A 22367-nucleotide genomic window follows, 5' to 3' on the forward strand; every position below is an offset into this window, starting at 1 on the left:
ATTCTGGCAATATCAGAATACTTTATTAATCCCAAAGGAAATTATGTAATAACAAATTTATTTAGTATCCATGCAGAAGTTTTTATTTTGTATTGCATGAAATTTGCACTTGCACTCAAAACATTTAAAAAGAGCTAGAAAAAAAAGCTGAAACAGACATTTTGTTTTAACATTGTTATCAGCCTAGAATTTCACAATCAGTCCATCCCTGGTTTTATCACTGAATTGACCAAGATGATTAAAAGGCTCATGTTCATGCTCAATTTGTATTTCTTGATTGTTCTCTTAACCAGTATGTGACATTTTTAAATACTGTATACGGAATTATCAACCCCACATATAGATGAGCCACCAAAGTAATGTCTCTATGCATTTCTGTCTTTCTTTCTTATTTGGGAAAAGATTTGATTGATTTACTATTAAACAGATTCCTCTGTTATTTTTAAAGTTCAGTTGATGATAACCACTTGCCACCAACCTGTTACATTTAATGTTTCCTCACTAGTAGGATTGCAGATGGCCGTGTTAGGTTTTTCCACTTATACAGTACAATTATGTGGGAAATGCAATCGTTGTTTTTAGGAAAACATTATTAAGACTGTTAATATGTCTGTGAATGTAAACGTTACCTTTTAAATAAATGTTAACATTTTTAAAAAAATGTTACAACACATATGGGACACTTATAGATATGATGAGTATCAAGTATTTTTTATGTCAACTACTACATTTTGACATTATAATTTATTGAGGAAATTACACTATTACTGTAAAAATCTGTATATCTAGTTGTACAGTACAACTAGATATATACTGTAAAAGCACAAAATTACTGTAAAAATAGTCTAAAAACAGACTCACTAAATGCATACTGCAGAATTTACACTAATATTTTTTTAAATGCTGTAAATAGAACATTGTACTAAGAAAAATACAATATCCTCCCGTAAAACAAAATAGTAAAAAACTGTCAAATAAATTATAGTAGGGTGACTACATTTTGCAATATGTCCTGGCAACACTGATGATAGGATTTTTACTGTAAAAGCTTTTCTTACAGTCTATGTATCTATAAATCTTAAACTATTTGTTAAACATTTTAATGTTATGTTTTCACATTTCTAAATGTCACTCAGTGAAGTTGAGCCAAATGCTATAAATGGTTGTGGTTTTCTGTCCTATATTGTATAGTGATTGGAGTTTTACATTTTGGTAAAATAAAACAAAACAAAACAAAAACAAACACCCAGTGTTTACTGTACAACAATTCAGCAATGTACTAATGTTACATAGCTTTAAATCTATCTTTTAAATTGTCCAAAGCATCAATTTTTATGGAGAATTTATAAATATTCTTACTAATGTTGCACTGTTTTTAGTATTTTTCTGCAGTTCCTAATTGTTCCCGGCATACAGGAATCTTTGGCATGTAGCTCATACCGAAGATTAGCTATTAGCCAGAGTAAAAGCGAGATTGACAACACTGTAAGAAAATGACTAGAACTTTTTGCTTTGTGTCAATATGTGAATATGTGAGTGCTATGTGTTGTTTTCTTTTTTGTATTTGTGTCATCCGACACCAGGATCTTTGTAATCTCAGGTGACCAAACAGCTAAAGAAAAAATAAAAACAGCTTTATTCCTACAGCAGTAAACCTGTGAGCAAAATCAATTTGCTCAGTCTAGCCAGTGTCATTCGATCGCAGGTGATCTTTTGCGTCAGTAAAACCTAGCAATACAATCCATTACCAGGAAGCAGTCGAGGAGCCCACGACTTTGACGCATACCAAGCTTCTCCTTTGACTTGTCCCCTTGCAGTCACCTTCTTCACTGTCACCTCTCTGTCAGAGGAATCTTCTTAGTACTGTTTCACGCATGAGTCACATCCTTTCCTCTCCAGCCACTGCCCCCAGAGACAGTTAATGAAAAACCGCACGATTGAGTTTAATGTTGCAACTACTTGTTAATCCTGAATAATTCACTATTCGCTGAAGTCTGGCAACAGAAAGGGAAGAAGGAGTAGAGTGTTGAGGTGAAGGAGTGGGGTGGTATTGAGGCAAACCTGGCACTAATCCTGATGTAATAGTCAGATCTGATGACCTATAAGACCTGAGCTCGAAATTGAGACTATAGTCTCTCCTGTTCAGAGGAGGAACTGAAACCTGACAGTTCACAGTGGTTCTCTAAGTCATGTTGAACAAGGGAGTCTGTCAGGCTGTAGATAGTATGAGATTAAGGTAGGTGCTATCATATACTTAGGCCCAGTCCTACTGAGCAGCTGACAGTGTTAAACAACGAGTGAATGAAGAGTTGGCAATGATTGCTTCGAGTTGCTTATGATAACAATTTTTAAATGTAGTGCATGGCTTTCAGAATAGGGGTGCATTTAGGTCAAAGAACAAATCAATCATCTCATAGCATCAGTTCTCAATTTTTGGGGCTCCTTAGAAGCAGAAAATTTACAAATTAGGATACAGGATAAATTTCAGTAAACTAAAGTTAAAAAACTCTTGCTTGGTGGTCTTCCCCTCAAAAATCACATGAATTCAATTTAGTTTCACTCAGTGCTTTTCCCCATGGTTGTCCAGGTCCAAGCTGTAGTGAGTATGGCTGTGCGGAGAGGAGGATTTAACCAAGAATCACAGACTTTTAAAAGGACAAAATAATACAAAAGGATCAGCATATAAGCAATAATTTATGGGTGTATAAGCTGTAAAAAAAAGTCATCCAAATTTCAGTTTCAGATGCAGACATAAGCACTGTCTGAGTTTCTGGATGTGTTTTTGGATGTCATTTTTTTTTTAAAGCTGATTGGTATCTACTGACACTTACGGATGTTGCAATGTGTTTACTAACCAAACTCCTACGCACAAACGTTCTTTATTGGGCCTCTAGGTTTGTCCTGGATCACAGTCGTCACCTTATCTCATTGTGCCTTCTTATTTGAAAAGGTCTGCAAAGTACCTGTCTACTTCTTCATGACAGCCATTAATCAGTCTGAGGATGCGTCAGCACATGCAACAGCTGCTCAGTGGTTTAAACAGGGTGTGGCTTTTAGTTCAAATTGCACACTTGCCTTATTCTAGCTAACAGACACACACCTTAAACTATATTTTAAATCTGATTAACATAACTGCTAACCAGTTATGTGAACTGTGGATGGAAATAAATTCGAAGAAACCACCTTCCTCTAAAGAAGTCGCACAGAGACATCATGAGTAGAGGCTTAGAAATAATGCTTGTTGGGGAACAGAGGGAATGCTGTCATCCCCTGCATTATGGATAGAGTTCCTCCACAGAGCTCACAAAGCCCGTTCAGTCATCCTAACACGGCGGTTAAATCTTTTACGATGCACCTCTTTGTACAAACTATCAGGTAGCAACATCTCTGATACCTTCAAGTTCTAAAAGACTGGGGATGAGTCAAAAATGCCGACAATATTTTTCACAGCAGAAGCTGGACATCCTGAAGATATTTGCAGGGTTTAGTGTCTCTGGTTTGCCCAAGTACATCAGGTTGTTTTCAGTTGAAGATGGGGTGCACATTAAAGTTTCACACAGACTTAATAAGTAAGGTGAGCCTGACACTCCTTTCTTGATATGAGTTTTTGGTGACAATGAAGCGAGGGCATCAATTATTGAGGTGCCATACAGACAAGCAGGCTAAGCCTATGTGTCCATCCCAAAGGGCTAATCCAGGCATAATGCCAGGTACAGTAGTGGCAGACACGCAACGGTTTAAACAGCTAAAGCAACTTTGCTTGCTTACTTTATTTCATCTGGCTATGTCATCTGATTTTGTTTGGTATCTTAATCTTAACATGTCAGTGGCAGGATCATTTCCAGGATTTTTTTAACTATATCACATTAAAACTGTTTTATATTGAACATCATTTTTACTATTTTTACTTTTACATAAGTAAAAGCCATACATTTAGCATAAAGAACATAAAGTCCTCATTATACAGAATGTATATCACTTTAATGTTGCAGCTGGAGAGGGTTTTACTTACTTATATGCTACTGTGTTTAGTTAGGTGCAAGTGGTCAGCTGCTTGTTAAAGCAAATATCTAATCACCCAATCACATGGGTGCAACTAAGTCCATTTAAGCATGTAGTCATGGACAAGACGACCTGCTGAAGTTCAAAGTGAGCATCAGAATGAGGGAGAAGGGTGATTTTAATTATTTTTTAAATATGAATGTGCTGTGGCTGTTAGTGCCAGATGGGCTGGTGTGACTATTTCAGAGACCACTAATCTGGGATTTTCCCAAATAGCTGTTACAGAGTTTAAAGAGAATGGTCCAAAAAGAGAAAAGTATCCAGTGAGAAGCAGTACTTTGTGTGAAAATGCCCTGTTGATGTCAGAGGAGACCAGATTGGTTCAAGGTGGAAGGGAGCAGTAACAAGTAACTCCAGTTTTGAAGCAGATGGGCTACAGCAGCATAAGACCATACCAGGTGTCCCTCCCATCAGCTAAGAACAGGAAACTGAGGCAAGAATTTGCGCAGGTTCACCAAAATTGGACAATAGTAGATCAGAAATATGTTGTCTGATCTGATGCACCCAATTTCTGCTGCGACATTCAGATGAAATAGTCATTTGGCATGGACAACATGGGTTTCGTGTTGCTTTAAATTATGTTTATTAGTTTGGTGTTTTGTGCTGTTTGCCCATCAACAGATCATGCAGCAAAAGGAGATTTAAATGTGTGTGCGATACATCTGAATATTAGTTTCAACTCTTGAAAGATGATAGTGCTGCCAAAAGAACATCAATCTGCTGCCGTTTGCCATTTTTTCCTATTCTCCCCTCTCTCTCAGCAAAACACATCTCCATATTTTGCTTTTCATCCCTCTGCCCTTGAGTCCTCGTAATCTGCGTGTCACATTATCTTATAGTGCTGTCCCACACTAGCACATCCAGCAGTCAGCGTCTACCTGTTGGCTCACATTTCCTTCCTGTTTACCACTCGCAGCTGTTGACCCGCAGGGGTCACAGCTTTATTGTGTGTCCCTTGGCTTATGTTACCCACTGGCTTCCCCAACCTTGTCCCGCAATCAGCCATCATAGTCTGCCCTCCATGCCACCCCCCGTCTGCAGAGATGAGAATTCAAATCTGATAACAGCAGCTATGGGTAGCCTACATGATCATTTAATTAAGCGCTGTTGTGCTTGTACAGTGCTCGTGTCACAATACAGTATGTCTGCTGATGTGTTTGCTTAACACACACAATTGTGCATTTATCCATCCATCCATCCATTCGCTTCCGCTTATCCTTTTCAGGGTCGCGGGGGGCGCTGGAGCCTATCCCAGCTGTCATAGGGCGAGAGGCGGGGTACACCCTGGACAGGTCGCCAGTCTGTCGCAGGGCCAACACACAGGGACAGACAACCATTCACACTCACATTCACTCGCACATTTACACCTAGTGGCAATTTAGATTATCCAATTCACCTATCCCCACAAGCTGCATGTCTTTGGACGGTGGGAGGAAGCCGGAGTACCCGGAGGGAACCCACGCAAACACAGGGAGAACATGCAAACTCCACACAGAAAGACCCCGGCCTGATGGTGGAATTGAACTCAGGACCTTCTTGCTGTGCGGCAACAGTGCTAACCACCGTGCCACCGTGCTGCCCCACAATTGTGCATTTATCCAGTTAAATTCCATATTGGAGTGATGTCAAGGTTACATTTTTTAAAACTTTGCACAGTTTATAATACTTGTAAATGTTATGTTCAGAATCGAATTTAAAATTGTCTTTCTCCGATACAAAATCGTGAATAATCAGGCCACATCATGTCTTAAAGACCTCCTAGGACATTATTATCCTATCAGAGTACTCCACTGTCAGGCTGCAGGATTAGTTGTGGTTCCTATAGTTTTCAAAAGCCCATCTACTGCAGAGACATCCCCCAGTTTGGATTCAGGAGACAAACACCCTCTCTACTTTTGAAACTCATTTTTGATAAAGCTTATAGTTACGGGTAGATCAGATGACCTTGAACCCTCCCTTAGTTATGCCACAATAGACTTATGCTGCTGGGGGCTTCTTATAATGGGCTGGACATTTCTTCTTTACTCATCTGTTTTCACTCCCTATGTGTTTATACACCAAAACTGCTTTCATTAGTTTATTATTAACATCTGGCTCTTTCTCGCTTTTATCCTGTCTCTCTCTGCTCTCTTCTCTTTTCCCTCACCCCCAACCAGTCATAGCATTCTTCCTGTTAAAAGGGAGTTTTTTCTTACCACTGTTGCCAAGGGCTTGTTAATGTGGTTGTTGGTGTTTCTTTCTAATATTGTAGTGTTTTGATCGTACATCATTCATGAGGCTACGTTGTGAGTTGACAGTATACAAAAAAAGCTGAATAAAACTGAATTGAATGCAATGGTTGATTTCTTATTTCCTTCATGTGTATCAATCTAACCTTTTTGTACTACACATATGCCAAAAAGTACTGCAGATTAACACATTTAATTCTGGACTTAACTATTTTGTTTATCTCGTTATGTTTTTTTCTTCCAAGCTCTGTACTGATTGGTCTTGCAAGTGTAGTTTTAAATTGCATGGCCTTGAGGGCTTGGTTTATTCTGATACTGTGTTTATTCCTATTAAACTGTAAGTGTCCCTGACTTTAGAAGAACAGGTCTGTATGAGTCCAATAGAGAAAGAAGGAATAAAAAGCTTTCGTTGCAACAAAACCTGTGAATCAAGCATCTAAATGTGTGACTGCATGACTACATTTGTGACTGTGACATCAAGCTAATGCCAGAGTAGGCCCCATACTGTGGTTCGGAGTGGCAGGTGTCTGCTGTAATAATAGGTTCCCCCTGTAATATACACATAATTAAAATGATACTAATGCGGAAGCCCTGAAAAAAAAATTGCTACTCTGTATTTTGGCGCCGCTAGTGGGCCGGAGAATAGTGAGGTGGCTGTTAGTTTTAATCCCCCAAATCCTGTAAGTGCAGAGAATGAAAAATCAGTGTGCTATTTAAAGTCTTCTGGGTGTAGGGGTTGTGATGGTGCTTGTAAGGTGGCCAGAGTTCTGTCTGAGAGCTTGGCAGGTTGTCCCACATCTAAAGTGACTATTCTCATTACCCATTGGCTTCAAATGAACGTGCACCAATGAATTTGTTTAGCAAATTTCTGTGCTTATTTAAAACTGGTTGTTTGCTTGCTATCTGTGTCTAATCTCTTGATTTTAGCTGATGTATCGCATATTATGTGCAGCATGTGCAGTGTTTTGTTTGCCTAGCCTGAGCAGCACCAAGGTGCAGCTGGGTTTATTTGCAAAGCTGAGGTCAGGTGTCACCCAATCCAACCACGGTGACACTCAGGTGGTCATCAAGGACACCTCTTCTGGTTTCTCCCTGTGTTAGCTCTATGGTTCTAAAACTCTCTCTCTCTCTCTCTCTCTCTCACACACACACACACACACACACACACACACACACACACACACACACAACTACGGTGGTACTGTACATACAGTGTTTGTGTCAGTTCTCATATACCTGACACTGAGACTGTCTGTCTCATTTACTGCTGTGATCAGGGTAAGTAAAGATTTAAAGGGCACCTCCAAACTGTAAATGAAATAGTGTAAGTGGGTGTTTATGTGTGTTGTGTCCATACAGGTATGTGTATATGAGTTAATTAGACCTCTTCTTATGCATGTAAAATATTTCAGTGCTTGAACTGCTTATGCAATATTTTGGAGGTACTGTTCTTGCAAACCTGTGACATCCCAAAGCAGAGGACATACTGAAACACACCGAGATCTGCACTTGTTTATAAATAATGAAAAGAAATGCATGACCTGGATTTATTCTTTTATTTTTCTCTGTAATTCGTTAATTTGCACATTTATTTGAACAATACAGCTTTAGACTCTATCTAGAAGAAAGCTATTTAAAAATAAGAGAAGAACATAGATGTCTTTGGACCATTCAGGTTTCATCTAACTAGCGGGAAAAAGGTTGACTACAGTAAAAGCCCCTGAAGCAGATGGATAACGGTGGCAGGGGGGGGAAATCTAGATGGAGTGATGGAATCCAGCTGTTTAGGACAAGACCATGGCTTGGAACTCTGTTGAGGAAAAACATGGATCAGTAAGATGTAGCTCAGTGTAACTAAAATATGTTCATTTTCCTTGCAGCGACTATGGTGATCTTATACCAGAAGAGAGAAACAGTTTGATGGCACAGATGTAATATCAAAGTTAACAGCTTGCAACTGACTCGAGTGTATAGCCAGTTATAAACCTAAAATCACAAATGTTCTTGAAAAACTGTGTGCAAGCATGCAAATTCAGGAATTATATGTCAAATAGGTATGAATTGCCTCACCATCTGCTCCAATCATGCCGTCGCTATCATCATCAGCAGCACTCAGGAAGGCCTTGGTCTCCTTATCTGTCAGAACACGAGCCCCGGGACAAAACCTCTGGAGGAAAAACCTGGTAGGCACAAACAGGGACAAACACAATCCAAAGGTAGAGTCACTCCTCAATGACAAATGGATAAAAGGCAAAGTAAGTGAAAATGTTGCTAGTTTTAATGCAAACGTAGGCCTATCACACTGGCTTCAGTCGTCAGCCTTGGATGCTGCACTGTGTGGTATCCTGCAGCCACAGCACCCACACTTTAAGACCTACCTTATATTAACATTGTCTCGTTGTGCTTTAGGTTTGCTTTTTGCATCTGTCTTTTACTGAGGGTTGGTAAAAATGTGTGACTGCAGTGCTGCATTGTTCAACTTGAATATATTTTCCAGAATATTATAAATTGCTCTTGCAGCTTTCATGTCAGCCTTCCAAAGTTTGATAGATTAATGCTGAGGCACATCCTCTTCTCTAAATCTCTCATATCTCTAAAACGATAAATGCACATGAATTTGATTTTGCTTCGAGGAAGACAGTTGAACTGCTTCTTCTGTTAAATCCTGTGTGCACTAAAGGGGGGGGAAAGTTTCTGAACTCTCTTCTCACTCACTTGAGCTCTTCTTCCTCAATAAAGCCACTGGCATCATTGTCCAGGATCCCAAAAACTTTCTTTATATCCTGAGGGCTCTTCTTGGTGAGGCCACACATCTGGAAAAACTTCTTAGCACAGAAGGAGTCTGGAGCTGGAGAAATAAATCACAGTGAGTTTGGTGGACAAAGTCTGCCATCCATTCATTAAACTGACTTAAACATGTAAATACCAATATATGAATGAGTAATGTCTGGTATTTTTCAATAAACTGGTATTAAAGCAAAGTTGTTATAATACCTGCAAAGCCTCAGACTATTTGTGTGACTTTAAATTACAGACACATGATAACATACAACCAACAAGGTATTATTAAGTATGATATAAAACACGTAATCTGCTTATTCAGGGTACACATCATGAGGAAAATCACAGTTTCAAATGTTGTATCTTTATTTTATTTTTTGCAAGCTGGGAGGCCAGTTACTGTGATCTTTAACTTTTATATTTTATATATTTTCTGTGCATTTATGTCAAGACTTTTTATGTCTTCCATTTATGGGCTTTACACATAGTTACTTGCACATATAAATATATATGTGTGTCATTGTATTCTGTTTATGTTTTTATGTGTGTGGGCTTTTAAATGTAAATATATCAGGGGGAGAAAATCTCCATACTGTAAACATATTGCTGGAAAACGATACCTTGGCAGTCCTTGATAGCACTGTCGATGGCATCAGCAGAAAGGATAGATGAGAGCGACATTTTATTCCTGCAGGAGGAACAGCCATGGTGAATTATTAACATTAAGCCAGGTGCAGTACAAACCTTCTAAGCTGACACTGACTGACAGACAGACTGGCAAAAGATGTCCTAGTGGAAACACTGTTACGGAGAAGTTACTGAAAAGTACGGCATGGAGTTAACGGAACAGCATCCTTACACAATAAAAGTCTTCGATTTTAAAGAGTTGTAAAAAGACCGTAAAACTTCGATAGGTTTTCTCTTTGCGACCTTTTTAAGCCACTCAAGCAGCCTACCGCAAATTAAAAATGATCAAATGAACTTTTCGCATCTCGCTTTGCCCTCGTTTCCCCGCCACCTACGGCGAGAGTCAGTCACAACTTTTACGCACACAATTATTTGCCCTGTCACTCAACTAGGCGAACACACAAAAATAAAAAAAAATTATCTCACACAAAACTTTTCAGTTTTTTTAAAAGCAGTTAACTTCCTGCCCGACTTCGCGCAGCAACTCACCGTGTTAAGGGGGTTCTCTCCCAGGTAGGCGATCCAGCAGAGAGATGAGGTTATGTGGTGGCTGCTGTCCGTTAAGAAGGATTTATATAGGTCTGATTGCCGTGACAATGGGGATTGCTTGAGTTACCCGTCTATGGATCAAATTCTAACTGCCCGCCCCTGATCCAGTTTCTCGGCTAACTAATTAACCTTTACTACTTATAACGCCCAGGCGCAGGGAAACCGGAACGCGGACGTCTGTAACGCCCTTGTAAATAGCATATTAATTTAAGAACGCTTTCTTCTTCCCATCCTCCACTCCCTCCTTTCATCCCAGCGCCCCTCCTCTCACCTCCGGGATTATACAGTATACAGTAAATGCTGCTTTTCTCCCTCTCGTGCTGTTTCTGAGAGGGTGCACATCCCACCCTCTCATGCACATATCCTTTTACTTGCAGCAGTCCCCAAACACCGTAGTCCTCTGAAAATATGCTCTTTTCATGACATCTGAGTAAGTATGGGAATGCCAACGTTAAAAGTCTGTTTTGCTGTAGTCTTGCGCAAGGACCACGTGTCTTATGTTATCTTAGCTTGTTCAAAGCAAAATAAGAGTTCAAGAGAAAGATGACTTCAGAGATCAACACCTGAACGACCTCTGCAGCTGATGCTCTGCAGTCTGTTCACATGTATGTCTCATGGGGTCATGCTAAATAGGGCTCAGATTATCTCCAGTAAAATCTACTGCGACCTCAAACACATGCTCAGAAGTGAATGTCAGGGAGGCCGGTGCTTTCTAACCTTCAGAGCGGCTGATACGGGGGTGGGGGGGCAAGTCTCTCTGAACTGCTTTGTCAACTGCGCTGATTAAGGCACTGGAGGTCATCCCCCTTCTGCCACTATCCCGCGACAATGAAGGCACAGGGGCGTAATAATCGGGGGCCCAATGACAGGAGTGACCCATGCAAGCCATAAAAAGAGAGTTTTCTTTGTTTGTTTTTTTAAATAAAATTATTTCTAAAAAGAAAAAGAAAGAAACGAGGGAAAACAAACTGAGGGAAGTCGGCTGTTAACACATATTTTTAAAAGAAATGTGAGCAGAGCACAACTATCAGATTAAGAATGATTTAGCTGTCAGCAGCTACTAAAGACGGTGAGCCAATGTCAGGTGTGACCCTATATCAGAATGACCCAGCACAACTTAACACCATGAAATGCATGACTCTTTCAGAAACAGCCAGCGAGCGTAGCAGCAGCAGCAGCAGCACTCTCCAAATGACGTAACACAAGGTGAGCTCACATGGTGGCAACTAAAAGTAATTCCAAGCAGTCATTTGTATTGACATCCATACCAAGGTACTGTAATTTTAGTATTGCTGTTTCGTAAACATAAACAAGTTTAGACACTTGCTTAACCATTCATAATTACCAAGATAATATGGTGTGCCTTGATGATAATGGCTGAGGGTGAAGAGAGGGAGGAAAATGAAGGTTGCTCTGAGGGTGATGGGGAGGATGGGCACAGAGGAACATGGTTGAAAAACTGAGGGCAAGCAGAAAATGTTTTGTCCGAGCAGCTCACTAATCAGTAGAGAGGAACAATTGTTTGGAGACTGGCCAGCAAGGGTGTAGAAAAAGCAGGTATAACCAAAACAGCACCCAAGGTATGGAGGAGAAACCATTACCAAATTATCTTCAGCATGCCGAGTCAGCCAAAAGGCTAGAAAATTAGAATTTTGGCTTATTTAGATTGAGAGCGCACAAGCACTGCACATAAATGCTTCAATAATATCAATAAATAAATACTTAAATAAAAATGAAAAACATAAACTTAAAAAAATCTAGTAATAAAATTATGCAAATGAAATTTTAACATAAAAATAATAATGATAACAAATATTAATAATAAAAGAGACACACAGGGGAAAATGAGTTAAAATTAGTCTGAACCTGAAAAAGCTGATGAGGAGACCTATGTTTTCTGCTGGGATTTAAATCATAGTGAGGTAGATGACCTAATCTGATGAGGGAGATAATTCCAGAGTTTTGGAGCTGCCCCTGAGAAAGCCCAGGTAGGCAGTAAGAGCCATTTGGGATTCTGGAATTACTAAAAACTGCTGATCGCTGAAAGAGAGTGGCTTGAAACATGGAATTGTAAAAACGATAAAGGACCCACACACACAGCATTGTAGGTTGAGTGTTTTTATTGTCAGACTGTATTCCACTTCACAGGAAGAAGGGTTAGGGTTATAGAAACCGGTCATTGCTTGCTACATTAATGGTCAGTACAGACTGCTATATACAGTATACTAATAATTTTCCTTTTTAAAAAAAAAAAAAAAAAAGAGAGATGTGTAATGCGGAAAGGAAGGGGGTCCACAGAGACTGCTAATGCACCTTGCCCAGAGTTCTGTGCTGCGCCCCTGGTGATGCATAATGTGAAGTGCTTCAGGTATGTACGTGCTTCATTTAAAAGAAAAAAAACAACAAACAAAAAAAAGAGGTATAGCGGTCAGCACTAGTTTCATATCTATTACAGTTTAAGAGTTTATTTTTTTGTGATTTGCTGAAAGTCAGAGCAGCACGCTGGATTTTGTTTCCTGATTTGTCCCGTTGCCTTTCCAAGGACGTTTGTGTCCGCCAGCTGGTCTGACACACAGACAAATGCAGGAGTCATTAAGCACATCCCTGGGAGATTGGTCACTGCAGCAGTACACGGAAAAGAAGGTTATAGAGATGTATAGAGATTATATACAGATGTCGCCACCAACACAATGCTGGTTTGGAGATGAGCACAAGCTATCAACGTGGAACAGAAAAGCGTCAGTTAAAACTCCAAACGACAGATTAATCGAAGATCCCACGGAGAGTTGAAGTCAAATCGATGGATACACAATCCTGAGTCCTAACCATTACATCATACGAAACAATATCCGGCTTTTCCCGAGTATTCCCAAAACCTTTGGAACCCGATACAGGGCCTCATTCTTAATTCTAGCCAAACGGTCACAATACCTCGAGATAACTTCACTTAGAAGTCGGATTGTTTACGCATGTGTGCTTGAAGCACGGGGTGAATCTTGGCAGGGATACGCTCCCTCGCGCATCAGCTGGCGAACGCGAACGGCAGGTAAAGTTGCACTGGAGAGGTGTCGCGACATGTGGAAAAACATTTTCAGTGGAGAGCGTTGCTTTTCCGTTTGCCAACATGTGCACAAAAATGATCAGACTTTTATTTGTTCAGACCTTCTTTTTTATCAAATAAATAAATAAATAAAAACTGAGATGGAAAAGTTGATTTGGTAGATGTTTCATTTGTGGCAAATGAAAGATGTTGATTACATCAGGTTGGGCAGGTAGGTGAATCCCTGTGTACCATATTGTGTTCCGTTTGCCATATTATTGCACGGGAATTCTTAATGTTTCTATTATATTATTTTAAACGCGTGGGGAACTGTTTATGCACAGCATGCGCTCAGTGGCTCTTTAGCAGCATCCTAAAAGCTTACCTCCGACGGTTTGTCACCGTCAGCCACCTAATCCAGCTGCCAACTTGTTAATGGGGCCTCTCCTCTCAACAAGTGATGCCTGCAGTTGGGTTTTAGTGAAGCACAGAAAGGTAAAGAGAAACTTAATCATCCACTGTGTGTGAAAACGAGACTCGGGACACCGGATTGAGAGCAGTGGTGCGATTTTTATCAGCGCCCGATACATGATGTCATACGCCATACTGATACCTGGCAAACTCTACAGTTACTGGGCAATTATTTATTTATTTACATTTTCTAATGTTCTTTACGAACCTCACGCTTGGACATATAGATGACGATGAGAGGATCTCAGTCTATGAAAAAGACAATTGGCAGTCCATCCATCCATCCGTCCATCCATCCATCCATCCATCCATCCATTCTTTCCATCACTTCGCAGGGCTAACACAGAGTCACAGACAACCATTTATACTCATACTCACATACTCATTTAAAAATAGCACAAAAAAGAAGAAGAAGTTACTGGCAACTAACCTAACCAAGTGTATGTCTTCGAACTGCTGGATAGAACTCGTGAAATTCGCAGAAAGGGCCCATCCAAAGGGTGGATTCGAACACAGGACCTTCTTCCTGTGAGCCAACAGTACTTTCTTTAGGATCCCATCGACACTGTGCTGCCCCTTGGGCAGTTCTTACTAAAAGAACGTTTACAACACTAAAAGCGAAAGAGGGAAAATGCAATAGGTCGGTGAATCAATGAAAACAACGTCATTCTATAGTCATTTTAAACGATGCTATTCTTCATTAAAGAACAAATAAAAAGTTCAGTGTACTTTTCCGTATATTAAACCAATATTTCCTTTAATTGATATATAATTGAAATATATTTAGGTAGTACAATTTCACTTTCTAAAATGCGCAAATAAAAGTAGCCAGTAAATACTAGAGCACTGCAACTGTAGTTGTTTCCCCCCCCCTCCCTTCTTTTTTAATTCTTCTAGTTCTTAGGTTGCTGAAAATGAACGTACCCCATCTAGCGGCAGTAGGGTGGAACTACATGAATTGTGAACACTATATTCATGGGCTGCACGTGTGTACACAATGTGTGTGCAGTACATGTTTTACTCATGGAGGTTTATTGACGAAAGACAAGTATTATACAGGAACATAAGAAGAAGAAGAAACAATAACACCGTAGCAAAAGAATATTTATTCTTTTTGATCGATCGTTCCTGGAAAGTGCATCATCATAGATTTTACAATAAGCAAAATTCCTATTTAAGACATGAACACAACCGAGCGGCATTTTCATCATTTTGGACAGGTGTTGCATAGGAGGAAACGTCTCTTAAACAAATGTATAAAAATTATTTATATTCGGATGAAAAGGGGGAGGTCAATGTGGGCATTGTTGTTCCATCAGAGCAGGTGTTGGTCACTTGCCACCTTAAGTTGCCTTAACCAAGACAACGAACTCTGCAAAAAGACAGAAGGAAAAACACTGTTGGCATTTCGGTCAGCAGAAAAAAAAAATACATCCAAGGAAGAATTTGACTGTAGTGAGCGTGAAAAAGCTGGGGGGTGGGGGGTGGTTTTGTTTTTTACCATCAGCGCCAATCTTGCCGTCACCGTCGGTGTCACCGGCACCGAGGAAAGCCTTGGTCTCGGCGTCGTTCAGGACGCGTGCCCCTGACTTGAAGTTCTGGAGGAACAGCCTGCAGAGAGAGTGAGCGGTGAGTTCACAGACCCAAGCTCTCATTGGCTGAGGCATGCAATCTGACTGCAGAGAGTACAGTTTGGATACAAGTCAACTCGGGCATGAACACAAAATATTAATTCAACAAAACGACCCATACCTAACTGGAATAGACCATTCTTGTTACGTAAAACCAGTGCATGCGTTAAATATGGCTACACATAGCCTACTGTCGCCTACTATTAGTGGCTCATTATGATGCATCTAAGATAAAAACAAAAAAACAAAAAAAACCAAAACCAAAAACCTAACAACGCCTTTTGTATGAACTTTCTCACTTAAGCTCGTCCTCCTCAATGAAACCGCTCTTGTCCTGGTCAATGATGGCGAAGGCCTTCTTGATGTCATCTGCGGACTTGCCATGAAGGCCGCAGGACTTGAAGAACTTCTTGTGATCGAATGTGCCAGCGTCTGAAAGTAGCGCAGGTTGTTACTGAAATTCGCACAAAGCAAGCCCAGCTGAACAATAAAGAAGCCGAGTTGTGATCGCAGATGCGTAAATCACCTTTGGACGCATCCAGGGCTGCAGCGATGTCAGCATCAGTCAGTACACCTGCGAAGGCCATTGTCAGCTGGGAAAATAAAAATAAAACCGATTATTAAACTTTTACAGTTAGCCTTAATGTCCCTAGAGGACCATCCCAGGTTATGATGATGATGATGATGATAATAATAATAATAATGATAATAATAATAATAATAATCTTTTAGAATATTGGTGGCATCTGAAGAATCACACATCTGTAAGTTTGCCTCTTGCCAAAAATAATCAAATAAACTGGTAGATCGGAACGAATCGGAACAGAATCACATCTGAGCCACTCCAAGTATGAAAGGGCAAATTATTCTTTCCGCTTCTTTCTGAAGCTGCAAGTCTAAAGATGCGAGTACATCTGATCAGTAATCCATGTGGCCGATGATGCTGACGCTCAGGCAAGAAAGCGCAAAACTCATCTTTCTTTTGATGCTGCCTCGCAGTAAGGAGTCCCGATTTAAAGCGCAATTTAAACAAAAATAAATACATAAATAAATAAATGTAGTGTTTTTTTCAAAGATGCCAGGTGATGTTGTGGCTTGTCTGCGTGGATTCCGGGGTTCCTTTCTCCTTTCCATTCAAACTCACCTCTGGTGTCTTTGCTTTGTAGGGTACAGATGACACAGACAAGACTCAAGTCGACTGCAGTGACCATCCCGGTGCTCCCGGTGACCTTTTATATGATCACGCCATCGAAATCTGAAGCATAAGATAACTGACACCGAAAAGGGGGGGGCGAAAATTCGTCCCCTTAGCCAGAGAGCCGTCTATTTTAAGTTTCACAAATGAAGACGCTTAAAAGGTGCGTTTGAAGAAGTCTTTCATGTCCACCCAAAGCTAAGAATAGGCCCCAGCACTGCTGAGGAGGACAAATTGGAAGTGCTGCTGGCAATGCGCAGCTATATTCAAGAGGGTGGATACTGAGCATGCATGCATTAGAGCTGGCGTAAGTTGTACTGACTGGTTGTTTTTCCTCTTTTCCTGTAACGTTGACGATTTAGAAGGCGTGGACTATTCACTGCATCAATATGTGAAATATACTTGGCGAGTTTGAGGGAAATTGTGGTTTTGATTTCTTAGCTGGAACAATGAAGGGTACTGTATCACTCCTTTCAGATTCGCTCAGATAGTCTGCCTGCCTAGCACGTTTTTAAAAACCCATCTTAGTTGTGCCGCATACGAATTCCAAATATCAGCCAGGCCCAATTTTACTGTCAAGTCCTTTTTGTTCCAAATATTTTCAAAATGATTTTTTAAATAGCCAAATTAATTCAAGTGGACTCTGTGACTTTAGAAATACTCTTAAGTTTTCCTTAAAAATTCCATCTGCCATGTGTCACTACGATAGATATTCTAAACCCCTAAAGGCACAAGGGCATGCTCATGCTGTTAGGGAAAGCAGCAAAAATCAAAATAGCAGAAAAAGATAATCACAGTCAGCTGCACTTGTAACCCTTGCTGAAAGAATATGTTTGACCTGTAGGAGGCAGCACGGTTCTGTGGTGTAAGCCTGGAAAGCGTGAGAACACTGCAGATCGCTATCACTCAGACTATTTCTGATTCCCCTGCTGTTAGACAGTAATAACCTTAAGGTGCCATCTGATAGGCTTGAGGTTTACATAATGCTGCATTCTTACCTTACATTGGGATCGTAATTTGACCTTAATATGGAAACTGAGCTGTTCAAAGTTCCTTTCCAGGCTGATGCATACATATAGAATATTTTCTGCCTGAAAATGAGGTACGCCCCGAGTGCTGAAAGAAATGAAATAATGTGTTAAAGACCTCCGGCTGATGTAGATGTGCGTCTGTGCAGTGGGTTCAGTGTGTTAAAAGTTCCTGCTGATGCAACAGTGGCTGTTAATAGAACTCCTGTTGCCACAGCACATCATTTAATTGGCTATGCAGCAGTTGGTGGAGGAGGAGACCTTGGAAGAGACAGTGTGGCAGCTATCCATTGCAAACCTCCCTAAGATCCCAGAAGCATGTGAGCAAAGCCCCATGGGCCCATTCCCACAGCATTTCCCAGTCCATGGCCAGAGTCCAGACACACTCCACTATCTCATTAACCAATTATCCAAACAAGTGCTGGGCACGTTGTTTAAACCTTCACTCAACACCTCCGGAGTATTCAAACACCCTGGCAAATCGACAACTAATTTGAAATGGCCACTTCCTCAAACCATTGTGTTGACATATCTACGTCTGTGTGAATAGAGAGGGATTTGGTTGACCATGCAAAAACGACTGACCTGAACGAGATGACTTTACACCAAAAGAGTATTTATTCCTGGTTTTTCACTCTTCCTCAAAAAGTGCAGATGATGTTGTACAGTTTGCACAAGTCATTTTTTTCAGAACATTTAACACATCTGAATAACAGTAACAGTAAAATATGTGCTCCATGTTGAGAAACAGTCCGCAGGCAACTCATAAATAAGGTATAAAAAATATTCTTTCAGCTGATGATTAGTGAATCTTGCAAGGAGTTCACAGTTCCATGAAAAGAAGTGGATCTTGGTCAATGGAAATTTATGCCTTTACAAGGGCAGCAAACTCTGTGAAAGTAGAATAGAACTGCCATTAGTATTGGGAACAAAGTGGATTCAGGTTAGTGGTATAGTTTAAACTGACAGGAGCCATTCTCTGACCAAGAGTATGTGAATGTGTGAATGGATGTTAAAAAATTAAGCTTGTTTCTAACATCTGATTCATGTAGGCTCTGTGGGTAACACTTTATATATATATATATATATATCTGATGTGTTCTGCTAAACTGAAAGATGTGTAGGAAGGTGCACCATGCTCCACAAAGAACCCTCACCATCAATTCCGATCTTGCCATCACCATCACTGTCACCAGCGGAGAGGAAAGCCTTGGTCTCCTTGTCAGTGAGTGCTCTGGCACCAGCAGAGAAGTTCTGCAGGAACAGCCTGGCGTGTGGACAAAAAAAGCAGCAGTTATTATTTTCTTGTGAACCCTTTGGTTTTCTATGTTTTCATGTGTGAGATTTTAAGACTTAAATAGATGTGTCAACCAAATGATCCATAAGAAAGTCATCAACAGCTTCTTTTTTTGGGGCGTCCTTAGCAATAGTTACTATATTATTTGACTTGTAGACTAAAGCCCACTTAGGCTTGCAAGTATGAGATGTCAGCATTAAGTGTGAACTGCTGGAATTACTTACTTCAGCTCCTCCTCCTCAATGAAGCCGCTGTTGTCCTGGTCAATGATTTTGAAGGCTTTCTTCACATCATCGGCAGTTTTTGCAGCCAGGCCGCTGGCCTTGAAGAACTTCTTGTAGTCGAAGGAGTCAGCAGCTAGAACACACATTGTAACTCAATTAGCGCCCAGCAAGTCTGCGCAAGCACAAGTCAGGACTTCAGTGTTGATGCAATATGATAACTGTGACTGTCAGTTTACACGACACAATGTGAAACTGAGACTTTACTGCTTTCTGATCGAAGCCAAGTTGCATCACTTGTTGGTGTTTTGAATCAAATAGCAGTAAAATGTTCAACAAAGTTAAATGAATAATGAAAAACTAGAACAGCTTGTTTACTGTGTGATGAAATAATGATAATGAATGCTCACCTGCGCAGCCATCCAGAGCTGCTTTCACATCAGCATCACTGAGGACACCAGCAAAGGCCATTTTTTAATCTTAGAGAGGGAAAAAAGACAAGATAACTGGATTAGTATGGTCATATAAGTCCTATGCAGTGGTCATACTTTTGTATTATAGATAATTTTTAATTTCTCCAACTTAACTGGACAATTTGACCTATTCTGTTTTGACTACATTATAGTGAACCTAACTATATGACGTGAGTAATCATAAATAAAACACAGGAAGGGTAAAATCAGACATTAGTGGTCAAAAGCTTAAACGAGGATTAATCCACTTTAGGTTCATACTGAAATAAAGCAAAGCCCCCTTTTTCTTTATCTTGGTCACGAATGAACTCATTTCCTTAATCCAAAGTCTACCACGCAGCTCTACCCGTCCTGATTAATATGAACAACTACTCTTAAGAGCTGCTCTTCGCCTCCGGATGTTTAATCACAACACGGCACTGACTGTGTATCCCAAAGCGTTTTGCTGCTATGGCACTAAATAGATGATGCTTCCACCGAGAGACCAAATCACGGCAACATGAATCACTGACACAAATAAATAAAGCAGCACTGACGTCAAGCGCGTCAATAACCCTAGGTGTGTGATCATAGCATTTCTTTCATCCCGTTAAAAGAGATAATATAAATAACAATATTCATCCACAAACGGCGCTCTTCTGAAATCTTTTGGCCTCCTTTGCGCGCTAATTGAATTATCCCGTGGTCCATGTAGTTGTTGGCTATGTTTGTTCCAATTCTCTCTATAGTTTATAGTCCACGTGGATCTCGTTGTCTGAATCCCCTTTTCCCCCTTCCAGTGTAGAAGTCGGTGTGGCGTTTGTCCGCATCCCCGCACTCACCTTTGCGCTGCGTTGAGGCGAGTGAAAACCTAGGCGGACTCGACTGAATGCCACGAACCCCCTTTCCCTCTCTCTTATATATCCTTGAGCAACACCATTTACAGAGCTTTGAGTCTCAGTATCAGGTACCAAGATGCATGGGTTTCGAAAAAATGTGTCTAGTAGTCCGGACCTATTTTTAGGTGAACAAATGAGGATGCTACCATGTGTGAGTGAGGCCTATAGCTAGACATGTGTAACTCGAGCAGGCCCGCTGCTACCCGACTTCACTGGACATGGTGCACCCATATGATTTATTGCCAACATGCTGATTTTGATGCAGAACGTTTCCTCTACGAGCATAAATTAAAGGAACTGATACATGTCAGGGTGCAGGTCATAATTATACCCGCTATTTTGATTTGTGAGAACCATTTGAAGGAACACCAGCCAATTCAACTTCCTACTTTAAACAGGATATCTTTTATTACCTTCACTATAAGCCTTCACTATGAGCAGAAGACCACTCGAAAGGACTGCCTTTTAAAACACCTTTATTTTTGATTTCCCTGTCAATATGATCACAGAGCCATTTTCTCATGCCTTTTAGACTTCTGATTGGCTGATAGTGTTTATTTCTACCTGTTTTCTCTGGCATCATATACTCCAACCACATGCCATATAAACCCACAGTGAATCCATGCAGTCCATTAACAGAGCTGTTTTATGATCAATCTTTCCAGCAATATTTAATACTCATGGCTGTAGAGTGGCTGTGGCTCTTGGGCGACTTATAACTAGATTTACACAAATTCCTGGTTATTTTACATAAATGCAATCTTTTTCCTTATGTTATTAAGAGTTTCTTATTTATTGGTGTCAGGCTTTCTATTCTTGCCTCTGGAGTTGCAACACCATGCAAGATGGTCTCAGATGATAGACATGTGCAGCTTCTGCCTATATGCTGTCCTGTAACATTAACTAGCTATACCTAAAGTATAAGCTACAGCACAGTATACATAAGGTTCATCTGAACTCTTCATGAAGTGTTGAGTTTCAAACTAAACCACCACCTTATCAGGGTTGAGACTTTGGGGCCTATTTTTTACATGCTGTATGATTGCAAGCATGACAGTTTTCCATGCTATCCTCAGTAGTTACACCAGCATGTGTCTGTGAATAACATCCTTATAAAGCTTAAACCAAAGACTGTTGATCTCAGTCTGGTAGTTCTGTGTAATCAGTTTTTCTTTTCTTTTCTTTTCTTTCTGTCTGGTCAAACTGAACTCATGCTAGTGAGTCTACAGCAGTGACTCAAAATGAGGATATTCTTAAATGTCAGAACCACGGTAGTGTTCTTTGATTAGATCCCAGTTTTAGGCAAGCAGTTTTAAGTAAAAGCATTGGAAGAAGCAACTTTATCATAAACATTTAATGTTTAATGGAAATACTGGATACCAGTTTAATAAAGTAAAACAGTGGCTCTCTCAGAACCTGCATTATACACACTATTAGGTACACCTTGCTAATACTGGGTTGGACTGCAGAGATATTGGTCCATACTGATATGATAGCATTGCACAGTTGCTGCAGATTTGTCTGTTTCACATGCATGATGTAATTCTTTTCATTCACCTTTTTGGATTTTCTCTAAATCCCAATGGGGATGCGGTGACCATTTGAGTAGAGTGAAATCATTGTCATGTTAAAGGAGCCAGTTTGAGATGACAGCAACAGTACTGGCAAGCAGGCTGTGGTGTTTCAACTGATCCTCAGAAAATATCCCCCACAGATTTACACCACCACCACCATCAGCACAACCACTGCCACAAGGAAGGATGGATTCATGCTTTCATGGCTTATGCCAAATTCTGACACTATACCATCTGAATGTTACGACACAA

At 40.3% G+C, this 22367-nt stretch overlaps 3 protein-coding genes across 3 annotated transcripts; all 3 read right to left on the bottom strand.

Annotated features, from left to right (window-relative positions):
• Window positions 1-7831: 7831 nt before the first annotated feature.
• On the bottom strand, window positions 7832-10580 carry pvalb8 (parvalbumin 8). The gene is made up of 5 exons (XM_003452824.5): window positions 10248-10580; window positions 9692-9759; window positions 9006-9138; window positions 8361-8470; window positions 7832-8100 (listed from the first exon to the last, which is right to left on the bottom strand). The coding sequence occupies exons 2-5, from the start codon at window positions 9750-9752 to the stop codon at window positions 8075-8077; spliced, it is 330 nt and encodes a 109-aa protein (XP_003452872.1). The 5' UTR covers window positions 9753-9759; window positions 10248-10580; the 3' UTR covers window positions 7832-8074.
• Window positions 10581-14904: 4324 nt separating this feature from the next.
• Window positions 14905-16736, bottom strand: LOC100692640 (parvalbumin beta). The gene is made up of 5 exons (XM_003452825.5): window positions 16594-16736; window positions 15976-16042; window positions 15749-15881; window positions 15320-15429; window positions 14905-15190 (listed from the first exon to the last, which is right to left on the bottom strand). The coding sequence occupies exons 2-5, from the start codon at window positions 16034-16036 to the stop codon at window positions 15162-15164; spliced, it is 333 nt and encodes a 110-aa protein (XP_003452873.1). The 5' UTR covers window positions 16037-16042; window positions 16594-16736; the 3' UTR covers window positions 14905-15161.
• Window positions 16737-18267: 1531 nt separating this feature from the next.
• Window positions 18268-20590, bottom strand: LOC100692910 (parvalbumin beta). The gene is made up of 5 exons (XM_003452826.4): window positions 20485-20590; window positions 19601-19669; window positions 19194-19326; window positions 18830-18939; window positions 18268-18563 (listed from the first exon to the last, which is right to left on the bottom strand). The coding sequence occupies exons 2-5, from the start codon at window positions 19659-19661 to the stop codon at window positions 18538-18540; spliced, it is 330 nt and encodes a 109-aa protein (XP_003452874.1). The 5' UTR covers window positions 19662-19669; window positions 20485-20590; the 3' UTR covers window positions 18268-18537.
• Between the last annotated feature and the right edge of the window lie 1777 nt (window positions 20591-22367).

Source organism: Oreochromis niloticus, linkage group LG4 (assembly GCF_001858045.2).
Source record: "Oreochromis niloticus isolate F11D_XX linkage group LG4, O_niloticus_UMD_NMBU, whole genome shotgun sequence".
Classification (NCBI taxonomy): Eukaryota; Metazoa; Chordata; class Actinopteri; order Cichliformes; family Cichlidae; genus Oreochromis; species Oreochromis niloticus.

Excerpts from the sequence above, each read along its gene's own strand:
- pvalb8 (XM_003452824.5), bottom strand. The coding sequence starts at position 9,752 with ATGTCGCTCTCATCTATCCTTTCTGCTGATGCCATCGACAGTGCTATC. Across the intron at positions 9,139-9,691 it reads TGCTATCAAGGACTGCCAAG|CTCCAGACTCCTTCTGTGCT; the intron begins GTATCGTTTTCC and ends TTATTTCTCCAG. Across the intron at positions 8,471-9,005 it reads ATTGAGGAAGAAGAGCTCAA|GTTTTTCCTCCAGAGGTTTT; the intron begins GTGAGTGAGAAG and ends TGTGCCTACCAG.
- LOC100692640 (XM_003452825.5), bottom strand. The coding sequence starts at position 16,036 with ATGGCCTTCGCAGGTGTACTGACTGATGCTGACATCGCTGCAGCCCTG. Across the intron at positions 15,430-15,748 it reads ATTGAGGAGGACGAGCTTAA|GCTGTTCCTCCAGAACTTCA; the intron begins GTGAGAAAGTTC and ends CTCTCTCTGCAG. Across the intron at positions 15,191-15,319 it reads CGGCAAGATTGGCGCTGATG|AGTTCGTTGTCTTGGTTAAG; the intron begins GTAAAAAACAAA and ends GTCTTTTTGCAG.
- LOC100692910 (XM_003452826.4), bottom strand. The coding sequence starts at position 19,661 with ATGGCCTTTGCTGGTGTCCTCAGTGATGCTGATGTGAAAGCAGCTCTG. Across the intron at positions 19,327-19,600 it reads AGCTCTGGATGGCTGCGCAG|CTGCTGACTCCTTCGACTAC; the intron begins GTGAGCATTCAT and ends TGTGTGTTCTAG. Across the intron at positions 18,940-19,193 it reads ATTGAGGAGGAGGAGCTGAA|GCTGTTCCTGCAGAACTTCT; the intron begins GTAAGTAATTCC and ends TCCACACGCCAG.